The 19,698-nt window shown below is 37.4% G+C and overlaps 3 protein-coding genes across 3 annotated transcripts; 1 reads left to right on the forward strand and 2 right to left on the reverse strand.

The window, feature by feature from the left end:
• Positions 1 to 252: 252 nt before the first annotated feature.
• Positions 253 to 3,881, reverse strand: LOC131777535 (coiled-coil domain-containing protein 43-like). The gene is made up of 5 exons (XM_059093843.2): positions 3,568 to 3,881; positions 3,253 to 3,343; positions 2,477 to 2,633; positions 1,846 to 1,898; positions 253 to 1,287 (listed from the first exon to the last, which is right to left on the reverse strand). Exons 1-5 carry the CDS (start codon positions 3,868 to 3,870, stop codon positions 1,097 to 1,099), a joined length of 795 nt encoding a protein of 264 aa, XP_058949826.2. The 5' UTR covers positions 3,871 to 3,881; the 3' UTR covers positions 253 to 1,096.
• Positions 3,882 to 5,666: 1,785 nt separating this feature from the next.
• Positions 5,667 to 9,867, forward strand: LOC131777529 (protein IMPACT-B). The gene is made up of 2 exons (XM_059093836.2): positions 5,667 to 6,251; positions 7,899 to 9,867. The coding sequence occupies exons 1-2, from the start codon at positions 5,858 to 5,860 to the stop codon at positions 8,462 to 8,464; spliced, it is 960 nt and encodes a 319-aa protein (XP_058949819.1). The 5' UTR covers positions 5,667 to 5,857; the 3' UTR covers positions 8,465 to 9,867.
• LOC131777528 (uncharacterized) lies at positions 9,526 to 18,499 on the reverse strand. The gene is made up of 3 exons (XM_059093835.2): positions 18,237 to 18,499; positions 11,242 to 13,039; positions 9,526 to 10,688 (listed from the first exon to the last, which is right to left on the reverse strand). Exons 1-3 carry the CDS (start codon positions 18,390 to 18,392, stop codon positions 10,531 to 10,533), a joined length of 2,112 nt encoding a protein of 703 aa, XP_058949818.2. The 5' UTR covers positions 18,393 to 18,499; the 3' UTR covers positions 9,526 to 10,530.
• Between the last annotated feature and the right edge of the window lie 1,199 nt (positions 18,500 to 19,698).

The following is a 19,698-nucleotide window of genomic DNA, read 5'->3' on the forward strand; positions in this document are numbered from 1 at the left end:
CTGCACACACCTACCTGGAAATGACTGGGGATTCCTCTGGCCAGTTAATTTTTCAGATACCCTAGATTTGACTATTCCGTAAAAAAGATAATGGCAAGGTAGAGATTACTGGTGAATGACCTGACTCTAGAAAAGATGGAAAGAAAGGAGAAACTAGATAAAAAATGGTCAGATTCCAAAGTGAGCTGATCATCTTATTGCTAATGAGCTAATAATACTGGTGAGGTTGAGATCTGCCTGAAAGTACTTTAATGAACACAAATTGAGAGCATTGCTGTCTGATGTTTACTCTATGTCAACCCTAGCTAGAACCAAAAAACATACATTTTTTTTATGATTTTAGCATTAATATATATGCACATCTTTCTCCCTTGAGAATGATCATGGAGGTAAGCCTGATTACAAACCAGAGTGGGCTTCAATGTGAATTACTGACATATTGGTTGTGCACTAGCCCCATACTTAAGTTGCTGAAAAGACACATCAAAGGTAAAATTGAGGTCACTGATTTAAACCCAAATAAAGGCTTGAATTTTATGATATCGATTTCATGTTGCAACTAAATTCTATCATACATCCAACCCAACATTTTCATGAGTTCTTATTTGAAATAATTTATTTTATTTGGAATTCCAGCTAAAGGTAATTTTTATATTTTGCTTTGAGTCTCCTCAGAAAAGGGAGTAAAATAACACATGCTTGCAGTCTGCATCAATTATTAAACCATCCTCAAACTAGTTATTGTCCACTTATTGAATAAGAAAAAATATCTTTAATATCTCTTTTTCTTCATGTTTTACAGTGTCATTACTTTGCCTACATCACCCCTTTTTATAACATTAATTTGCTTTTTCCTTCTAATCTATGAATAAATTACAACTTTTGATATAAGTAGAAAAAAGCTGAAAAGTGAATAGTCTTCTCCTCTCATAAACCCCAACCAAAAGCAAATTGGCATTAACAAATTAAACTTTTCACACAATTTGAAGTGGAAAAAAAATTTTTTAAAGAACAAAAAGCTGTGCTTCATCTGTATCCATCTCGACACAAGAACTATGCAAAAAAAGTTTTTTCATTATTCTTGTACCAGTATGTGTCATCTGGTTCGTCTTTCTCCTTTCTGAGTTCTTTTCCTTTCCTTTTCTTTCCTCTCATCTGCTTTTTGTTTTTGCTTCTCCTTTGCTTCTTTTATCTGTTGTTTTCTCTGTTCACTTTCTTCCTTCATCTTATCTCTCTTGTCTTTCTCTTTATCTGCTACAGATTGTGTATTCATATTTTTTACCATTCCTGTTAATTTAGAGAAGTTGCGAGGCACTGTTCAAATATTGCTCTATAATGCTCATGTGCAATGACATTTTTAAATCTTTAAACATGTTCTTCATCAGTTATTTGATCACTGATGCCCAGCTGGTGGGCAAGTTGACCCTTGCTGTCTTTACAAACTCAGGTGCTCTTAGTGAATAATAAATTAATACCTTGACAGTCAGAAGTGATCAACATCCAACTTAGTCTTAAATTATTAACACAAAGGCAAGCAAAGACATAATTGGTGTCCACAAACTTATGGTTTAACCCAAATATACCACAGTAAAACAGAGAGGATATTAGGTAAAGGAGGATTTTTACAAGAAGCAAAAACAGAAACAAATTTTGTTCATCCATGTATGGAGATGAATCTAACCATGCCAATTATCTAGAAGTTGATAGAAATAGAAAAAGTGTATCTCACTAATCCAGCAATATAACTTTTAAAATCCATCCCTTGGCTCCAGATTACTCCACCAGATTTAAAGATAAAAATGTAAATTATCAGTGTTTGAGAATCAAAGAGCTGTTGATACAAACCTAAATCCTTCTCAGCAGAAGAACATGAAGCTTGTTCATCATCACTCTCAGTAGTGGTAAGAGGTTAAGGATGTCTAATGAGTAACATCCAACAAATAATAATTTATATCATTTAATTTTACTATCAATACTCTGGGCAAAGATTTTCACTGCAAATAATTAGTTAGTTCCATTATAAATTTCTAGAGCCAAATATTAGTGAACAACATGAAGTTTCTTTGATCAAATTCTTAAACATATTAGCATAATAGAAAAAAAAGAATAGTGTGAAAAACATGTCAAATACAATACGGAAATAAGAGATACAGAAGGGCCAACTGCAAATAAAACATCAGAAATGACTATAGTGACATGGTTCATACCTGACTGAGATGTTTAATATTTCATAGCACTATAATGACATAACCTCTTAATGCAAGCTTGAATAACTATAAATCAATACTCCATTTTTAATAAAAAATTATTTGACTGGCAAATTTTCACAAACCCTTGGATCATATTTCCTGTAAGCATGATTTGAGGCCTTCCTTTTCCACCCTTTTCTCTGATAAAAGTGACATTCAAGCATACATTGATTAGAAGAAACATGATGTACATCGCACACATGTTAAAACAGAAACAAAAAGGATATCAGTAGTCTTCATCTGATTCATGTCCATACTGAGCAAGCAAGAGCTTCTTAACTTCCCTGTCAGCATCGGCCTGGGTGGATTTTCTTGAAGACACTGTTGAGGCTTGTTTCTCCATTATTTCAGCAAGTCTGTTCTGTTTTTCTGTTGCTTTCTGTTCTGTTTGTAGATGAAGTGTAAATAAGATTTTACATCCAAACTTCATGTACCTCATTGACAAACAACATGTACCTCGTTTATCAATTGAATAGCAGTTATGTAAGATAATCAAAATTCAATTACTGCATTTTCATTAAAACATAGAGGACGTCAGATTGCTTGTTCAAAACAATCAAAGAGTAAGCAAGGAAGTGAATGATAGGGGACAATCCCTCAGTAATGTAGAAACTACTCCACCACTTTCTTCACTTGAACCCTTTGGCTGGTGTGTTAATTCAACAGATGGGTCACTCTGGGTATAACTGGATGGCTAATATTGCAGCAATTTCCGTGGGTCAGTTACTTTGAACAAAATATTTATCTGATCTATTTTAGAGTTATAAGCTTATGATGATCTGTGTGACAGTTACTTCGAAGAAGTTATTGATTTCTCTTCACTTTCATCTTTGTTCATCTTTTGCAGTCTTTTTGTTAATACATAAGAAATCGACTAGTGGATGGTCTTTTAAATCTCAAACAAAATCAAAACAGTCATTTCATGTTGATTATTATTAATTCATATTTCAAAGTTACTCCACTTGTTTGCCAAAATGATTGCCTGGTTGTTTTTCATTAGTACCTTTCTCGAGTTCCTTTTCCTGTAACACTTCTGCCCTTGATGTTCTCCATCTTTCAATGACTTCATTGCAGAGGTCGTTCAGAGGATATTGCTGCAATTTCAAAATGTTTTCACAAAGCTGGAAATCTATTAAATAGTCACAAGAATTTTGAAAAACAACAGAAAGATCTCGCCGTACCCAAGAATGGCAGCTACATAATCTCCAATTTAAAACAAAAATTCCCGTAAGATGATAGATACCAATAAGGCCGGGCTAAATTGATGGTTGAGGTTCCCCATACACGTGCCTCACGCACCTCACTGAGTATTTCTTACCGTCATTCCGTCTAAAATACCCTTGAGTGCATCTTTGCGATCTTCGTCCGTATCCTCAGAATCTAGTACTCCTGTGATATAGCTTCCAAATACGTCTTCATCTAGGCCTAACTGTTTCATACGAGAGCTAAGCCATTCTTCAAACGCCTCTTCTTGTGTTGCTCCGTCCGCCATCTTGAGATCCTGAGCAATTCCGCTTCCCACCCTGACTGCGTTTTCAGGTTCCCGAAACCTCACTAGGGTGACATGCTGACCCGCAAAGAGTCCCGTCATGTCATCAAACATCTGAAATAAACACAGCATCAAAGTCAGTTAAAAGTCTACAGGAAACACCTCATTTTGAAAACTTTAGAGCCTATAAAATCTTTATAAGACTGATGAAGAGCTAATGCTTGACGCTACAGCTGTAGAAGCTCCTCACAATGGTTTATTTACATTATAAACCAAATTATCTCTTTAATACCTACCTTCATGGGTGCTCAGAATTAGGCATTACCAGGAGTCTATCACTGACTTAAAAATCAATAACACCTCCTTAGTATTCCATCAGTTTAAAACTTGAGTAGCTCCCCCATGCATGTAGAATGTTTGTGTTTTCATTTTCTCTTATTTAGCCAAGGGAGGTATGGGTGAAAGATGTTATCAACAGACACATGTAGGATTGTCTCTAACCAAGAAAGTCTTTGTTCTTAGTCATAGCCATGGAAGAGACTTACATACATGGCTAAGATACCGGAACTCAGTTCTGTAAAAGCCATCAAATGGACAACTATGACACAATTTGAGAATTATCACAAAACAAAGCCAAACCAATACCTTGTTATATGCACACATGAAGCAACTCTCAACTCTTAACCCTTAACCAACAAATGGCTCTGTAGACCCCTAAAAATTATCATTCATCTTTTCAATATTTATTTCAAAGCTTATTCACAATGATTATTTGTATCAATACAAGTATTTTTGAGCATAATGACAATCCCGCTTGTAAGAGGATTTTCCCCAGTTTCTCTCATGGGTCTTGTTGTTTGGCACCTTATTTGGAGAGGCATGAGTCTATAGAATCTGTCTAGTGTGAGGCTACATCTAATGCAATCGAAAGGTAACTTTTCAAATCATTATTTTAGCCTCATTTGATGTTATTTTCATGATGAGGAGACGGAGTCCACGTCTCAGTGGCACGAAAGTTCTGTGAAATTTCCGATCCGTTTGTATCTTAAATAGTAGATTGAAAGTATTCTTGTTTAATTGACCCCTTAAAAAAAGGTTCTGTACAATTGCCAATTTAGTCAAAACTCACAAGAGTTTCTTTATTTAAAGTAAAATAGAGATCCTCGCCATGGTTTCGTTATTGACAATCCTGTTGTTGTTCTTGAGGTCGCTTGCGGGCGAACTTGCTGATGACATGGCATATATGATGCCTTCTTTATCTAGATAACGTACTGAGAACACTAATGTTATCTTCATCTTGACCGTCACCAAATCTCTTAACTAATCTTTATCATCCTCTGGCATTCGCTAAAACCCAAACCCACACAGAAGCATCACAACCGAGGCCCAATAGGAATATCCATAGAGGAATAAACACCACGAAATACGATGCGGTTATGATATCCTCAAGTCTGCAACACAGTATAATAATAAAACTAAGTTTTGCAGCAACCAGGAACAAGAACCAAAACTTCCTTGCGATGGTAAAACGATTCGGGTCTACGCCATCTTTTAAGTGACGACAAATTCGAAGCATAATGTAAAAAATCACTAAGCAATCAAAGATCAGAAATGGTATGAAGATGATGAACCAGAACCAGTCTGTTTCTTTATCCAGTCGAATGACTAAGAAGATTAAAAAAAGAAGAACAACACTCCATATGCCAAGAACTCTGTAAAATGGAGTATTCGCCATGTTCTAGGTACACCTCAAGATCTAAGTTACAAACCAAAAAACTGTTATGATACCGCTGGTTATAAGCACAGTGGTTTCCATTTTGGCTGATTTCAATTCTGAGCCCACGAAAATTTGGCTTCTTTTCAGCGGTATAACCACCGAATAATAACAAGGGGCCAAACTATGTTAGTATTGTCCTCTCAGACGCCAGCGAACGCGCCAGCGTTAACTCGCCACGTTGCCGGACGTTCATCAGCGGACCGCTGGTGTGCAACACTTACTTGTGGTTGGGGATATTTCAATGACAATTGATCATTCGTCAAATAAACTCAGAAAAAGCCTTATCCAGAAACAGACGCAGCCGTCAAAAATTACTGTTAGTACGGGAAATCCTTGAATATAATGGAGACTTCAGCCGAACAAGCTGAAGAAATCGAAGCGTTAATAGCTATTTATGATCAAGATTTTATTGTCATCGACGAAGCTAACAGAATCTATGAAATCCGCATTTGCCACCAAAGTGATTCCTGGTGGTCAGCTACTCTGCAAGTCCTTTTACCGCCACAATACCCAGACCGGGTTCCCCCTGTATTCGAAATTCATTCCGCCTGGATGAGTGATGCTGATATGTTTGAAGCCTCAGACTTGTTATATACCATTTACCGAGAACATCAAGGTCAGATTATAATTTATCAGTGGGTAGAGGCCTTGAGGACTTTCATTGATAAAAAATTTAATGATCAAGAACCGATTGATACCAAAGGATCGAGAAGTGATGTTTCCCTTAAATATCACGGTAAGCCAATACTTTTTGTCCGTTTTTATTGGAAGGTAATAATTACAAAGAAAGATTTTGGAAGCTAAGAGTAGGGATGATGCAATTACTCGATATTATTTCTTAATTTATGCATAGGCAAAGTCCACAGAATGAAATTTCTTTGTTTGCGAGCCTAGTTGGAGGTGGCTTGAATTAGTTTCAGTAATTAATATAACAAAAGTGATCATAATAGATATCAAAAGGTAAGTATACAAAACTGACATGCATGAGTGATGCAAATCAATTTGTTTTAATTTCAAACATCTTATTTTGAGAATTCTAATTGCGGTGCCGATGAAATCCTCTTAAAGTTTTCACATCAACAGTTTTTAACTATGGTGATATCTCTTTCTGTAGTATTCAATTTTCCATCAAAGCCCCTCAAATTCATTGGAACATTGCACTTCAAAATAAATAATTTGATTCAATATTTAGAGTAGTCTACATTAGAATTGATCCACTTTAAGTTTGTAGATAAGGTATGTGGGGAAATTATGGTCATTCTAGAGACTAATAGCAAGACTGTGATATTGATATTTCTGTGTAATGTTTTTGAGACTTACAACTGTAAGGGAAGGTACGTTTTTTCTTGGGGGGGGAGGGCTGGGGAATTTTGGTATTTTTTCCAAAAGAAAGTGTTGGCCCTCCCTCATGTTTTGATTAAAAAACTCCTGACCCCCCCCCCCACTTTTAGGTGACTGACAAGTGTGACCCTCCCCTCACTACCACATGGTATGCTCCATGCCATAGAAACCTCAGAACATTTTTCGACATTTTGCTTGTATTTTGCTTTGGAGCTACTACAAAAGGCTAAACAACAAGTTGAAAGAATTTTCCCTCGCCAAGGAAATGCTCTCAAAAGAAAGTCAAGAAAGCAGAAGCAGAATCACCGTAAAGCCGATAAATGCAAATGCCAGCGCTACGCAGAAAATGAAAAGTCATTTAAAACAAGAATTTTAAACATTGATGAAGAAACTCTGAATGATGAAGACTATGTAATAGATCATGGAGATTTGGAGATGAGGGTTGTGAAGGCTCATATTGGCAGTAAGATTTTGACTTCAATTGTGCAGGAAAAACAGACAAACATTCCGCTAGCCTCTGGCTCAAATCCAGTGACAGTGACAGCAACAGGGTAGAGGGCATTGTTGGATCTTCTAGTAACTCTTCAGAGCTTAATGACTCAGGAGATCAGGCAGTGGATAGACAACAGCTGGAACAAGAAACCATACCCGAGTCAAGTATGTCACGATACGGACGGAAAATTATGTGCCATGGAATAATATACATGTAGACACCCAGTAACCTTATAAAACTAGTATCTGCACCGAATTAAAAGAAACAAGTTGAAAAGAAAATACTTAGTCTGTTAAAGAAAAATGGAAAATAACATCACAAAAATTTCCATTAAAAATTCTGGAAAAGGTGTGACCCTCCCCTTGAATAGCTGAAAAAGAGGGTATGGCCCTTCCCCTTTGGTGCTCACTTTCACTGATGACCCTCCCCTCTGAGGCCCCAGCCCTCCCCCCCCCCCCCAAGAAAAAACGTACCTTCCCTAATACAGATCCTTGTTTGCAGCGTTGACTGTTTTTCTTTTCTTTTTTTTTATCATATAATCTGACTTAGGTGAGAACATCAAATTATCAGAAACAATTGAAGATGGTGATTCTGAGAAGGATCAGACAGCAAATCTCAGTTGCAATGGTGAGGATGCTTTGAAATTAATCAGGAGTGAAAGATCAGACCTGTGCCCAGAGATTACTCATGGGGAACCTTTTACAGACAGGAAAAGTACTTTTCAAGCACATCTTGCTCATGTTATAATACTGGATCAAGTTTCAGGAGTACTACAAGAGTTAAAGAAAAACCGGAAAGTAAACAATGCTACCCACAATGTTATGGCATATAGAATATTTTGTAAGGACCGAAACTGTTTTCTTCAAGACTGTGATGATGATGGTGAGGCAGCAGCGGGCTCAAGACTTTTACACCTGTTACAAATATTAAATGTCAGAGATGTTGTTGTTGTGGTAACCCGTTGGTATGGTGGGATTCTTTTGGGGCCTGACAGATTTAAGCATTATAACAACTGTGCACGGAATTTAATGAAAGATGCAGGCCTCATAGATATCAGTCCACAGTTTAAAGAATCAAAACTTAAAAGTAGATTTAAACCAGGAAAAAGACAATAATGAGTTAGATCCCATTGCTGTTTGGTGGGTCAATTTTATGTAGATTTGTGTAAATTGTTGTTATATCTTCCACTTTTCCTTCGGGTGTCTTAGGTACATATGTAGTGACAAAATTTCATTTGTACCCATATTTTAAAGAAAGAAATTGCTGAGATAAATATGTATGCCCACAAGTCAAACTGATGATAAGTTTGATGTTGTCAGGCAAATAACTACGTACATGTTCCAAGAACATGGTATTGCTTTTCAGTCAATGGACTATGTAAAGATGGTCTTCAGCCCTTGAACTAGCACAATGAACTACGTCGTTATTGTGTAATTTTGGCATGCAAATTATCCCCTGTAGATTGCAGAAAATAAAAATTATATTGGGTGAAAAAAGATGTGGCTAAATGTATCCACAATGGCCATTACTTTAAGATGCAAGTTATTACCTGAGAGCAACAACTTGGGGAGGGTTTTTGAGTTAATGTTGTTTAAAATTGCATTATTTTCCCACAAACTATATTTCACATTGTTTTATACAGTTGAAACGTTTTACATATCATATGTCTTTTCATGTTTTTCTTTAAAAACCCCTTGTAAAATTTATTGTGAATTGATGAATGGCTGTATTTCATTAACCTGAACAGAGACAATGGAAGTCACTTGATGATAACTTCTGTTAGGTTTTAAGCTGTACAAGTACGTTGCCTGAAGGGAAATTGTTTCAGTTTAAAAACAGGCATTGATTTCGACCATCATGGTTTTAAATGGGGTATGGTTTGCAAGCAATCCTCAGCAGGGTAAGAATGGATAGCAAAGAAAAATAATTGCAAAAATGTAATGCTTAATTTGCCTTCAATAAAGCTACTAGGAAATTTGTATCAAAAATGACAGAAAGTGAGAGGGGATTTTAAAGGCTGGTGTGTGAAATGGGTGTGGAAAATGGCATGTTTTGGTTGGAAATAGGATCAGGCTTTGGAGTACTGAGAATTACACCCACACTTAGTATCCTATAGAGCATTTCCCTCAGGATGTGGTGGTAGCAATAATTAATTTATAATTATCAGCACACTTACTCTATGTGGCAGTTTATTGACAAGAGTAAAATATTTGCTATACCTTTGAAATTTACTGATTGTATGGACACTATTACTAGTGCTGTGTTTTTTGTTTGCACAGCCCAGATGTTAACTCCAAAATAAAACATGACAAGATTGCTACTGAACCTCAAGCACTAGGAACAGTTTGGAGAAGCTTTTTACTTACTTCCAATTCTCCATATGAAAAGTCACATGTTGATCTTGACAGTAACCTGCAACTCATTACCATTATTAGGATTCAACTGCAGCTCAACGGTAAATTTGTGTCCCCCAAAAAATTGGAAGAGTGTATCAGTTTGAGAGCCAGTACAGTGAACATGTCACTTTAAAAATTCAGCCAAAGTATAAAGGTCAGAAAAATCTGTAATTAAAACCTAGAGTTAAAACTTTTGCGACTTAACTAACAGGAGTCCTCCTTACATTTAGTCGTTTCCTTCGTTACAGTTAATAAAAGAAATAAAAAAATAATGTTCGCTACTTCCCTCTAAGAAAATGTAAAATACTTTTTAAAACTGATTCCTAGCAGAAATGTTTCTTCAATATATATCTGTATGCTTTATCAGCCCCTAATAGATTTAAATGAAATACCTAATATTTAAGGGGCAAAACTAACTTGTTAATAGAAACATCCCCAATAGATTTAAATGACATACCTAATATTCAAGGGGCAAAACTAACTTCTTAATAGAAACATCCAAAATTTACTCTTACTCTGATGTCTTGTACAGCTCATTTTATTCTAACTAAGTCAAAGTGGGATATTTCCATGAAGAAGCTGCCTACCTGGTTTAATCCTGTAATTTGGTTTCAAAACCACAGAGATAAAGAAGGAAAAAAATGCTGCTAAAATATTGATATCACACAGCAGAGAGCAATCACGATTTATGACTAGTCAAACCTACTTCACAGCTTCTAGAATAACATAATTTTATTGAATTCTTGTTAAATGGATGACAGGCTTACATGACTTCTGGAGCTTCTTCAGCCTTTATTCTCTAAAGCATCAATTAAAAATTGTATTCTTTGAATGGCTGACTTGCGAGCCACTCGTACATCTTCTAATCCATCTGTCTGTACTTTATCAAGATCCAAAATCAGTTTTGTTAGTTGTTCATCAAGATAAATAAACTCTCTGTCACCTTTAAAAAAGCAATATCATTAAATATATAATCAATCAAAGAATTAAGAATTGAAAGAGTCTCAAAATTGATGCATCATTATCTTTTAAACAAATAATTTGGAGAGTTTGTTTGAATTGAAATTTCTCCTCTATTCGAACCCAGAGATATAAAAAATATCTTACTGAGTTTGAGGTCTGTAACGTAAGATACTGATCCAGTGTCTGCTTGGATTTTTGTACCAAGTGCTTTGCACATGAACCCTAAAGCTGAGGGGAAAAAAACTTGGCCAATAACTTACAGGGCTGACCCTGCACTTGGTTGGCAAGAGGTATATACTGGTAGCAATCCTCTCTGGAAGTCCTTCAGTTAACTTTGCAACAAAACAATTTAAGACAATCCTGATCTCCAGCTGTACATTCAACTGCTGGGAATCTTTAAATGATGACAATACAAGCACCTAACCCACTTATCCTCTGATATGAGCTTGATCTCAAGTTATCTAATACAATTCACAATCCACATGTAACTGAGTTGAGAAATCAAAAGGAAGACAAAACAATATTTAACTGACCTCTGGTTCCTGAAAAAGATAAAACTCTTGGTTCCAATTCCTCTGCATGACAAAGCAGTGTATCGATTGAATTAATTTTAGCATCTGATAAAGGTGACCTTCGTGTTGTGTATTGACTCCGAGGTTCAGGCTGGTGATAACCTGAGCCATACATCTGAGGAGCTGACTGTGCATAGGGTTGTCTGCCTGGGAAGCCTGGTTGTTGACCCAGGTTTGTGTATCCTGAACCAACTGCATAAGAATTAGGAGGGTAACCAGGTGGTGGATGTTGGGGTTGTGACTGCCGCATCATTGACTGTTCAGTTGCATATGACACTGGAGGAGCACCTGGGTAAGGAGATGTGTGACCATACACAGAGGTTGGGGCAGGATTTGCAAATGGAGGAGCCCATTGGGTAGCCTGGGATGGAGCAGTTTGAGCATAGGACTGAGTTCTTCCATCTATCATTTGTAGTGGTTGTCCCACAGGAGTTGGGCCATAGCCTTGATTTTCTTGTTTCACAGTTCTATTTCCTGGGATACTTTGTGTATGAGGTGAGGAGTAATTATAATTATTTTGGTATGGTTGATGATGATGATGATAGGATTGTGCTCCAGGTGACTTTGGTTGTACAGGGGAGGGTGGCATTACTTGCTGCTGTTGCTGGAGCTGTGAAGTAGCAGCACCCACTACAGATGGTATTGGTGGCTTTCCTGAAGGCTGCACTTGATTAGGAACCTGTCCTGGTGTCTGATAGGCTTGATACCCTCCTGGTCCTGTTGCCTGCATTGTCTGAGCATTAGGTTGTGGTGGACCCTGGCCTTGATTCTGAGGTGAAGGTTGATATGGTCGTACCTGGTATGGTTGACCAGGAGCTGATGTTGGAGTTTGGTATGCTTGGCTTGTTCGCGAGGGAGGCAAGGGACTCTGCACAGGCTGACCAGGGTAAAGTTGGCTTGGATTCAAAGACTGAGGTTGATAAAACTGGTCAGGATTTGAAGCAGGCATCTGATATGGTTGACCTGGATATGGTGTTGCTTGATATTGTTGACTTGATTGACGAAGAACACCGGGTTTTGCTGACCCACCTAAGGCCGACACAGAATTAACAGCAGGGAATTGATATGCCTGACTGGTGTTCTGGGATGAAATTTCATAAGTTGGACCAGCAGCAGACATTGGTATCTGATATGGTTGACTAGAATCTGACCTCTGAATCTGCTGTGGTTGGCCTTGAATCATTGGCTGTGCCTCATAAGGTTGTGAAGGACTTGGTCCTGGTACTGAATAAAGCTGTCCTCCAGGAGCCATCTGATTTGGTTGACTGGGGATCACTCGGTTTACTTGACTAGATGACATTTGGTTTGGCTGACCATGTGGCATTTGGCTTGGGTGACCATGTGGCGTTTGGTTTGACTGACCAGAAGGCATTTGGTTTGGGTGACTAGATGGCATTAGATTTGGCTGACTGAAAACCATTTGACTTGGCTGACTAGATGGCAGTTGGCTTGGTTGAGGAAGTGGCATTTGGCTTGATGGAGCTGGAGCTTGGTTTTGTTGATTTGATAATATCTGACTGGATTGACCAGGTAACATGTGATTTAAATGACCAGGAGGCACTTGGTTTGGCTGGTCAGGTAACACTGGGAAAGGTTGACCAGGGTTTGACACTGGGCTTTGAGAAACTTGCCCTGAAATAGGAGGAGGCATTTGGTAGAGTTGACCTGGAGACGATGGTACTGGTGTAGAGTATTGCTGACCCGACGGCAACTGGAATGTTTGGGATGGATTCTGGTTTCCCAAGGATCCGCCAGGTCCCTGTCAAATAGAAAAGAATTTCAGTTCAGTGAGCAATCCACTGCTGAGAAGTGGTAACCATGCTTTTCACTCCAAAGTGAAAAATTATAGGATGATTCATGATGATTGTGTTTGATATTCCTAACCCTAAACCTAAGTTATACTTACTAATGCAATCTCAATTTCTCTTTAAGAAATTTAACAGGTAGTTTAATTATCTTATAATTCAAGGAACTAAATACTGGAATCAAACTATGTCCTGTTTGTGCTGATTCATGAAGGACACATCTTGCATCACTGGTATAAATCATGGTATGCAAGAAAGCTCTTGACTTCTAGTATCAAAATATTTTAATTATGGTCACAACTGTTCTGCTGTGGCTGAGTTTAGATTTTCTTGACTTCCACTCATAGCAAATCAACCACCATAATAAGAACTGTGCAGGTTTTGGTAAGTCATTGTCAAGTGTTATTGCAGGATGGAATTTGGATGTTCTAATCTTGAATAGCCAGTCCATTCAAACTACATCACATTTGTGATCACACAGAGGAGAGGATAGTCTATATTTGGTTTCAACTCCAGGTGCTACAGCAGTGTGGCATTGTGAAAAAAATCCATCACTAATCTATCACTTACACAAAGTAATAAAAATATACATGTTTTGTAGAACATGCATGCAGAATCTGATAAAAATGTTTGATGAAAAAAAAAAATGGTGCAAAACAAGCACATGCCATAAAATTTAGGCCATGTGGTTGTTCCAGTCTTTTCATTTCTCTCCCACTTTTGTGTTGCGACAACAACAGTTTTGACTATAACTGATGTACTTCAATCAATCAATCAATCAATCAGTCAATCAATCAGTCAATCAATAGGTCGATCATTTTATTTAGTGATGCAGGTTACAAAAGTGGCAGCCATGAGGCTGATGTGGACCTACAATTAACTAATAAAATGTAAAATAATAAACAAAATAATTTGTAAAATCACCCTATGGTATTAAAATTCAGTACAAGTCAATAAAATGAGGTTCATTGACAAAGTAAAGTTTCAAACTAATCTAGAAATTTATGTACAGTATAATAATACCTAAAAATATACAAAATCTTGGGCTTTCATAGCTATTATGGGTGCTTCGAATAAGAAGCTATTTATGTTTTGTGAGAGCCTATGTAAAATGTTTTTTAAACTGTCTTTTGGAACATTTGCATTAAAATTTACCAACCTAGTTATAAAATTCCAGATTACAGGGCCTCTGTATTGAGCTGATTCCTTTCCCACTTTGTACATCACCCTAGGGATTTCAATCTGTAACCCTCCCCGTTGTGATGTTCTGTTGCCTAACTTCAAATTAAAAGGGGGTTATAAGACTTTATCATTTAAAATATCAAGGAAATCTGAGCATGGAGGTTATTAAGGAAAAGAAATATCACAGACTTTGAAGAATATCTGATTACATGAAGTTCTCTTTAAAATCCTTGGAAGACATCCTTGCACTGCAAGACACTTTTAAGTTAGTGTAGCACTTCTTAATAAACCAATGTCAGGACTCCTCAAACACAGCTCCAGCTATAAGCCTGGGTTAAATTTCCTCTTTCTTCAGAAAAATCACTTCAGTCAATCTTCAGCATGCCAAACTCAACTCAACAGTATCTTTGGTCAACAAGGTCTTTTACTTGTTTGATTATTACTCTTGCCAGGAACTTTCCTTTCAGTATAGAGTGAGTAAGCTAACCAAATTAAGACCATTTTGACAGAGAACAAAAACTTTCAGTACAAAGGCATTGCATTTCATGTTTTAAAAAGTCTTGGGAAGGGCAAGATCTACATTAATTTTTTTCTCAGTTCGTGAGCGGGCAGTATTCTACAAATCCTGCAATCTGATTGGTTACAAGAGTGGGCAGTATTCTCCCCATCCACCCAACATAATGGGTGGTATCTGATCCTTTGCGTGATGAGATTACATCAATTGCGTCTTTGCAACTTTTCATTTACTAATTTGATACTTATCATGTAAAGTTTTCACTTTTTACAGTAAATATTAATTTCAGCATGGACTCAGACCACAGTGAGAGCGAGTTTTATTACCCTGATGCGGTAAAAAAATTCAGTGACAAAGAAAATATTGATTCGCAACAGAAAGAAAACCAAGAAAAGGCTCAGTTTATGATGGCGAGTGTGCAAAAGTATATTTTAACACAACGTCCAGAAAACATGGTGAAAAAAACAGAATATGACCTACACATTTGGAAAAGATTTTTTCTTGAGGTGGGTGAGGCCAGGAAAATTGAAGAGATACTGGCAGACGAGCTCAACATCTTGATATGTCAGTTCCTGATGGAGATAAAGAAGAAAGATGGTGGATCATATGGGCCGGCAATGCTACAATCATTTCAAAGAAGCTTGCAACGATATCTAAACAACAAGAACTCCAAACTGAACATTCTCAAAGACCAAGAATTCTTTAAGTCCAAGGAAGTTCTTCTTTCTAAAAAGAAACAGCTGGTTTTTGAAGAAGCAAAAGGAAATTGCCCTCATGCTGCAAAAGAACTATCCAATGCCAAAGAAGATTTGTTGTTTCACACCAGTGAATTTGGTGCTGAAAACCCTGAAGCCCTCCAATGCACAGTTTGGTGGTTTTTGGCACTGCACTTTGGAATCTGTGCCCAAGATGAAAGCAGCAAACTAAAATGAGGCATTGTTCTTCAAACAGACAAGGAAACGTGCAAGGAATTTCTGATTTGGGAATCAGAAAGAGGATCCAAGACCCACTGCGGCAATGGTGATACACGAGCATTTAATCCAACCATGCAGGCAACAAACAACAAACGTTGTCCTGTTTTCTATTACAAGGAATTCAAGAGTCACTGTCCAGAAGAAATGAATAGCACTGACAGCCCGTTTTACTAGGCCATAAATTATTGGCGACAACCTGGCAGCAACATCTGGTACATGAGGGCACCACTCAACAAAAACAAGATTGGTAAGCTGATGAAAACAGGTGTGCAATCAGCAGGCCTGCAAGGAAATTTTACCAACCACACAGTTCGAAAAACTCATACATCTTGCCTAATGGATGCAGAGGTTCCTGTAAATTTGAAGAGCCTCGATTCTTACAAAGCAGCGTCTGCCAACCATCAGCGGAAAATGTCCTTAATTTTAAGCCACTCCAGCCAAGAAAGCACTCAGACATCAACAGTATGCATCCACAAGAACTCCACTTTGTTGGTGAATCTTTCCAAAGATGTCAGTAAATCAGGAGTTTTCTCAGGCGCTTGCATCGGGAAAATTAAAGGCTGCACCTTCACTTTCAACATTGCCCGTGAAAAAGAAGAAAGCCCAAAGTCCATGAAGCCCAAGAAAAGAAGAATTATCATCAGCGATAATTCAGATTCTGATTAGTTAACTGAACTTAATCCACTGTCTTTGGAAAATATTTCCTTTGGATCCTTTGACTTTTTTCATTGAAGATTTCATCATTGCAGATTCATTTAGCTTGAATTTGTTTTCCACGCTGACAACCAGAACTGTTGTTTGCTAAAAAATGCGCATGTGATTTGTCCCTATGCGCTCTTAAATCGACAGGTGTCAGATTGTGACAGATACTTTTAAAAAAATGTTTTGAAGTTTTCTTGGAAGCCTTTTAAATCACCTTTTAATATCATTATGCAAATAAATATGTTTTGATGAAACCACTCTCTTTCATTTGCATTGCCCTTGTTTTCTCTACCATCTACTCACACAAAAATTGTTCCGTTTATGGAGAATCTTGCCATAATTATAGCCCTTTATCATTCAGATTCTTTTCAAAACCATTTGTTAGGTTTTAGAAAGAAATAAAAATGTTATTCACCATCCAAGGTTGGTCTGTATTGGGAAAAACTGTGCCCTCTGTCTTATGTACCGCCTGAGGCCTATGGCCTGGTGGTATCCAAGATAGAGGACACAGTTTTTCCCAATACGGACTTCCCATCTGGTGAATAACATATATGTAGTTACTTAATCTTGTTAGGAATGCAGATCATGCCTCAGAACAGCCTTCATTTTGCTCAGTTTTCCATAGTGCTGTATTTTTCAAAATAATCTTCTCAAATATTATTATTTCTGAGACTATTCTGGGGCTGTAAGATTATACTGTAAGAGTTAAAGAGGTCTGCTTTTATTCTCCCATTGTTTAGGTTCATGCAGGTCAAATTTTGTATTCTTTAGTGAATTTGTATTCTTCTGCTCTACTCAGCAAACTGAGAATAAGCCAAACTGTTGTATATATACCTTTGTTGTGTTACACTAACACAAACAAATGGCCAATTTGTTTAACATCACATTAACAGACCTTGGTTTTTAATAGGAAAGTGAACAAGAGTGAAAATAACTTGGCAAGAATCAACAAGACACTAGCTAGACTGGCTGTAAACATGAATACGGATTTATCAAAAAATTCCAGGAGATGAAGGAGATTTAGTTGTTACTAGTATTGAAGTTGATATCTGGACCAAGTGAATGGTTACTAATATCATCTGCAGATCCCTTTCACTACCTTGTAACTTGTACCTGGTGACTTTCATACATTTTTGAAAGTCACTAAACCACAACACATCAACAGACAACACATTGCGCCAAAATTTGTTCGGTTTTTGAAGATATTTATTGCTGTAAAAGAATATACTTAGAATTCCACTTCCGTGAAAGGTATCAGAATTGTAAACAAATTCTGGATCAGCCACACAGGTAATACGTAATACAACACGTCACTATGACCAAAAAAATGCCTTAAATTTCACAAAGTTTTCAATTAAATGAAGAGCAGCTGAACTAACACTTCTGATCAAATGTGTTTAACGACCAGATTTTTCAAGAGCATCTTAATTTTGACAAATATTCCCTCAAGTGACACAGGAAAAAATGCAGTACAACGACATTGTCTAGGTAACGATATGTGTTACCAACCAATTTATTGCGTTTTAGCTCAGCCAAAATATTATAAAATCAGTTTAAGTGATCTGTTTTATATATATTCTTCGCTATCAGACCCACCAACATTGTTGACATTTCAGAACTACTCAAGCTAGACGTCAGCTATTAAAGCATACAAAATATCCATTTTCAATTAGTTCGAAGAAAAGCATTTTGTGACCATTTTGAGTCACGAAAACCAAGATCAAACTCACATGCATCATCAATAGTACACCTAGCACGGTGTTAAACAGCATTACTAACCTGATAATGTTTCTGCCTTACTCTCGGATCTTCCCAAGATGTTGTCCGCGTCTTATGATCGATGAAGAATGGTTTTCCAGAAGTAGGGTCCACTTTCATCTCCCAGCCTTGAGGGAGAGGCGGATAACCAGGTGTACAACCTTGATAAATTTCCATCTGATGGCTATGTGCTGTAAAGCTCAATGAAAAAGAGCTCTTCCGTCAATATTTTCAGAAGATAAATGAGTTGCTTCCACAACGTCATTAACGTCCGCCATTACACCTTGCTGATCGCAAAGAATTATGGGTCTATTACAGGTTATCTATGAAAGAGTTGGTATTTCCACACCCCGCCTGGAAATATGTTTTTTGTCTGTTGTTGTGTTGCTGTTGCGGCAATTTTTTTCCACTCTTTCGTGAAGATATTAGCCATATCAGGTTCAGCCTTAAACGCTAAGTTACATTTTGTAAACAAGGGTGAAGTAAAATTTGTAACTATTTTCTGATTTCAGAAAATTACTGGAGTGGGAAGTGGACCCTCCGCTTTGCCACTACACCAGCAAGTCGATAACTGAATTCTTAGCCGATATTTAAAATAGAGAAGTATGTGTTGTAAATCTTTAGTGAATACAAAAGCAAACCGCATATAAATTGCAACAAAATCCAAGATGTTTCACTCTGGAGAGCGGGGCTAGATGTAGACGGCCTCAGGGAGCCTTTAGCTCTTGCCGGCTCGGTCGCGGGTGTAATCAGGAGGAATAGTTTCGTTACGAAAATAGGTAAAATATAAGACCTTTTCTTAGGGTTTTCTTTCCATCCTAAAAAACAGTTGTTTGGGGATATCCATTACACCGGTCAGCTATGGACGGGAAGGGGTGCAGAAACGAAAAATTTTCCTAAAAATGTAAGTTTTTTCCATTATTTCAATGGTGGTCTCACTTACAATAATAAAAATCGCTGAACTTAAAAAAAGGGGTGCAGAGACGGAAAATGTCCATTAAATCCATTCTTCTAACGTTGATCCCGGAAATACCAATAAAAATCGCTGAACTTAAAAAAACTCACTTAACTTAAAGAACTGGAATAGAGCTCTTCGTCAATATGTTGTTAGAAAAAATCATCGAGTGTTTTAAGTTGCAAGCATCGTAGCAAATTTATGCAGAGTCCTCTACAAACAGAATGGATAATCTGCTCAATAACCTATTAGTCAAACGAACACATATGTACCGTGTAGGTCTGAGAGCGTTTAAACTTCGTAAAGCGTAATGATCAGCTCGGTGCGGGGGTGGGGCTGGGGAACCCGTGTGGGATATTAGAAAAGCTGTTTTCGAGCCTTTTTCTGGTTACCCTAGTTTCTCAGGTACTGATACTTCAGTCTGCTGTAGAATCTCGAGGGAGAGTAATCTCCAAAAATTCGCGGGTTCTTGGTACGAAGATGTAGGGGGTTATTGTCCTGCAAATGTCAAGTCCAGAGTGCACTGCG

Source organism: Pocillopora verrucosa, chromosome 5 (assembly GCF_036669915.1).
Source record: "Pocillopora verrucosa isolate sample1 chromosome 5, ASM3666991v2, whole genome shotgun sequence".
NCBI classification, from domain to species: domain Eukaryota; kingdom Metazoa; phylum Cnidaria; class Anthozoa; order Scleractinia; family Pocilloporidae; genus Pocillopora; species Pocillopora verrucosa.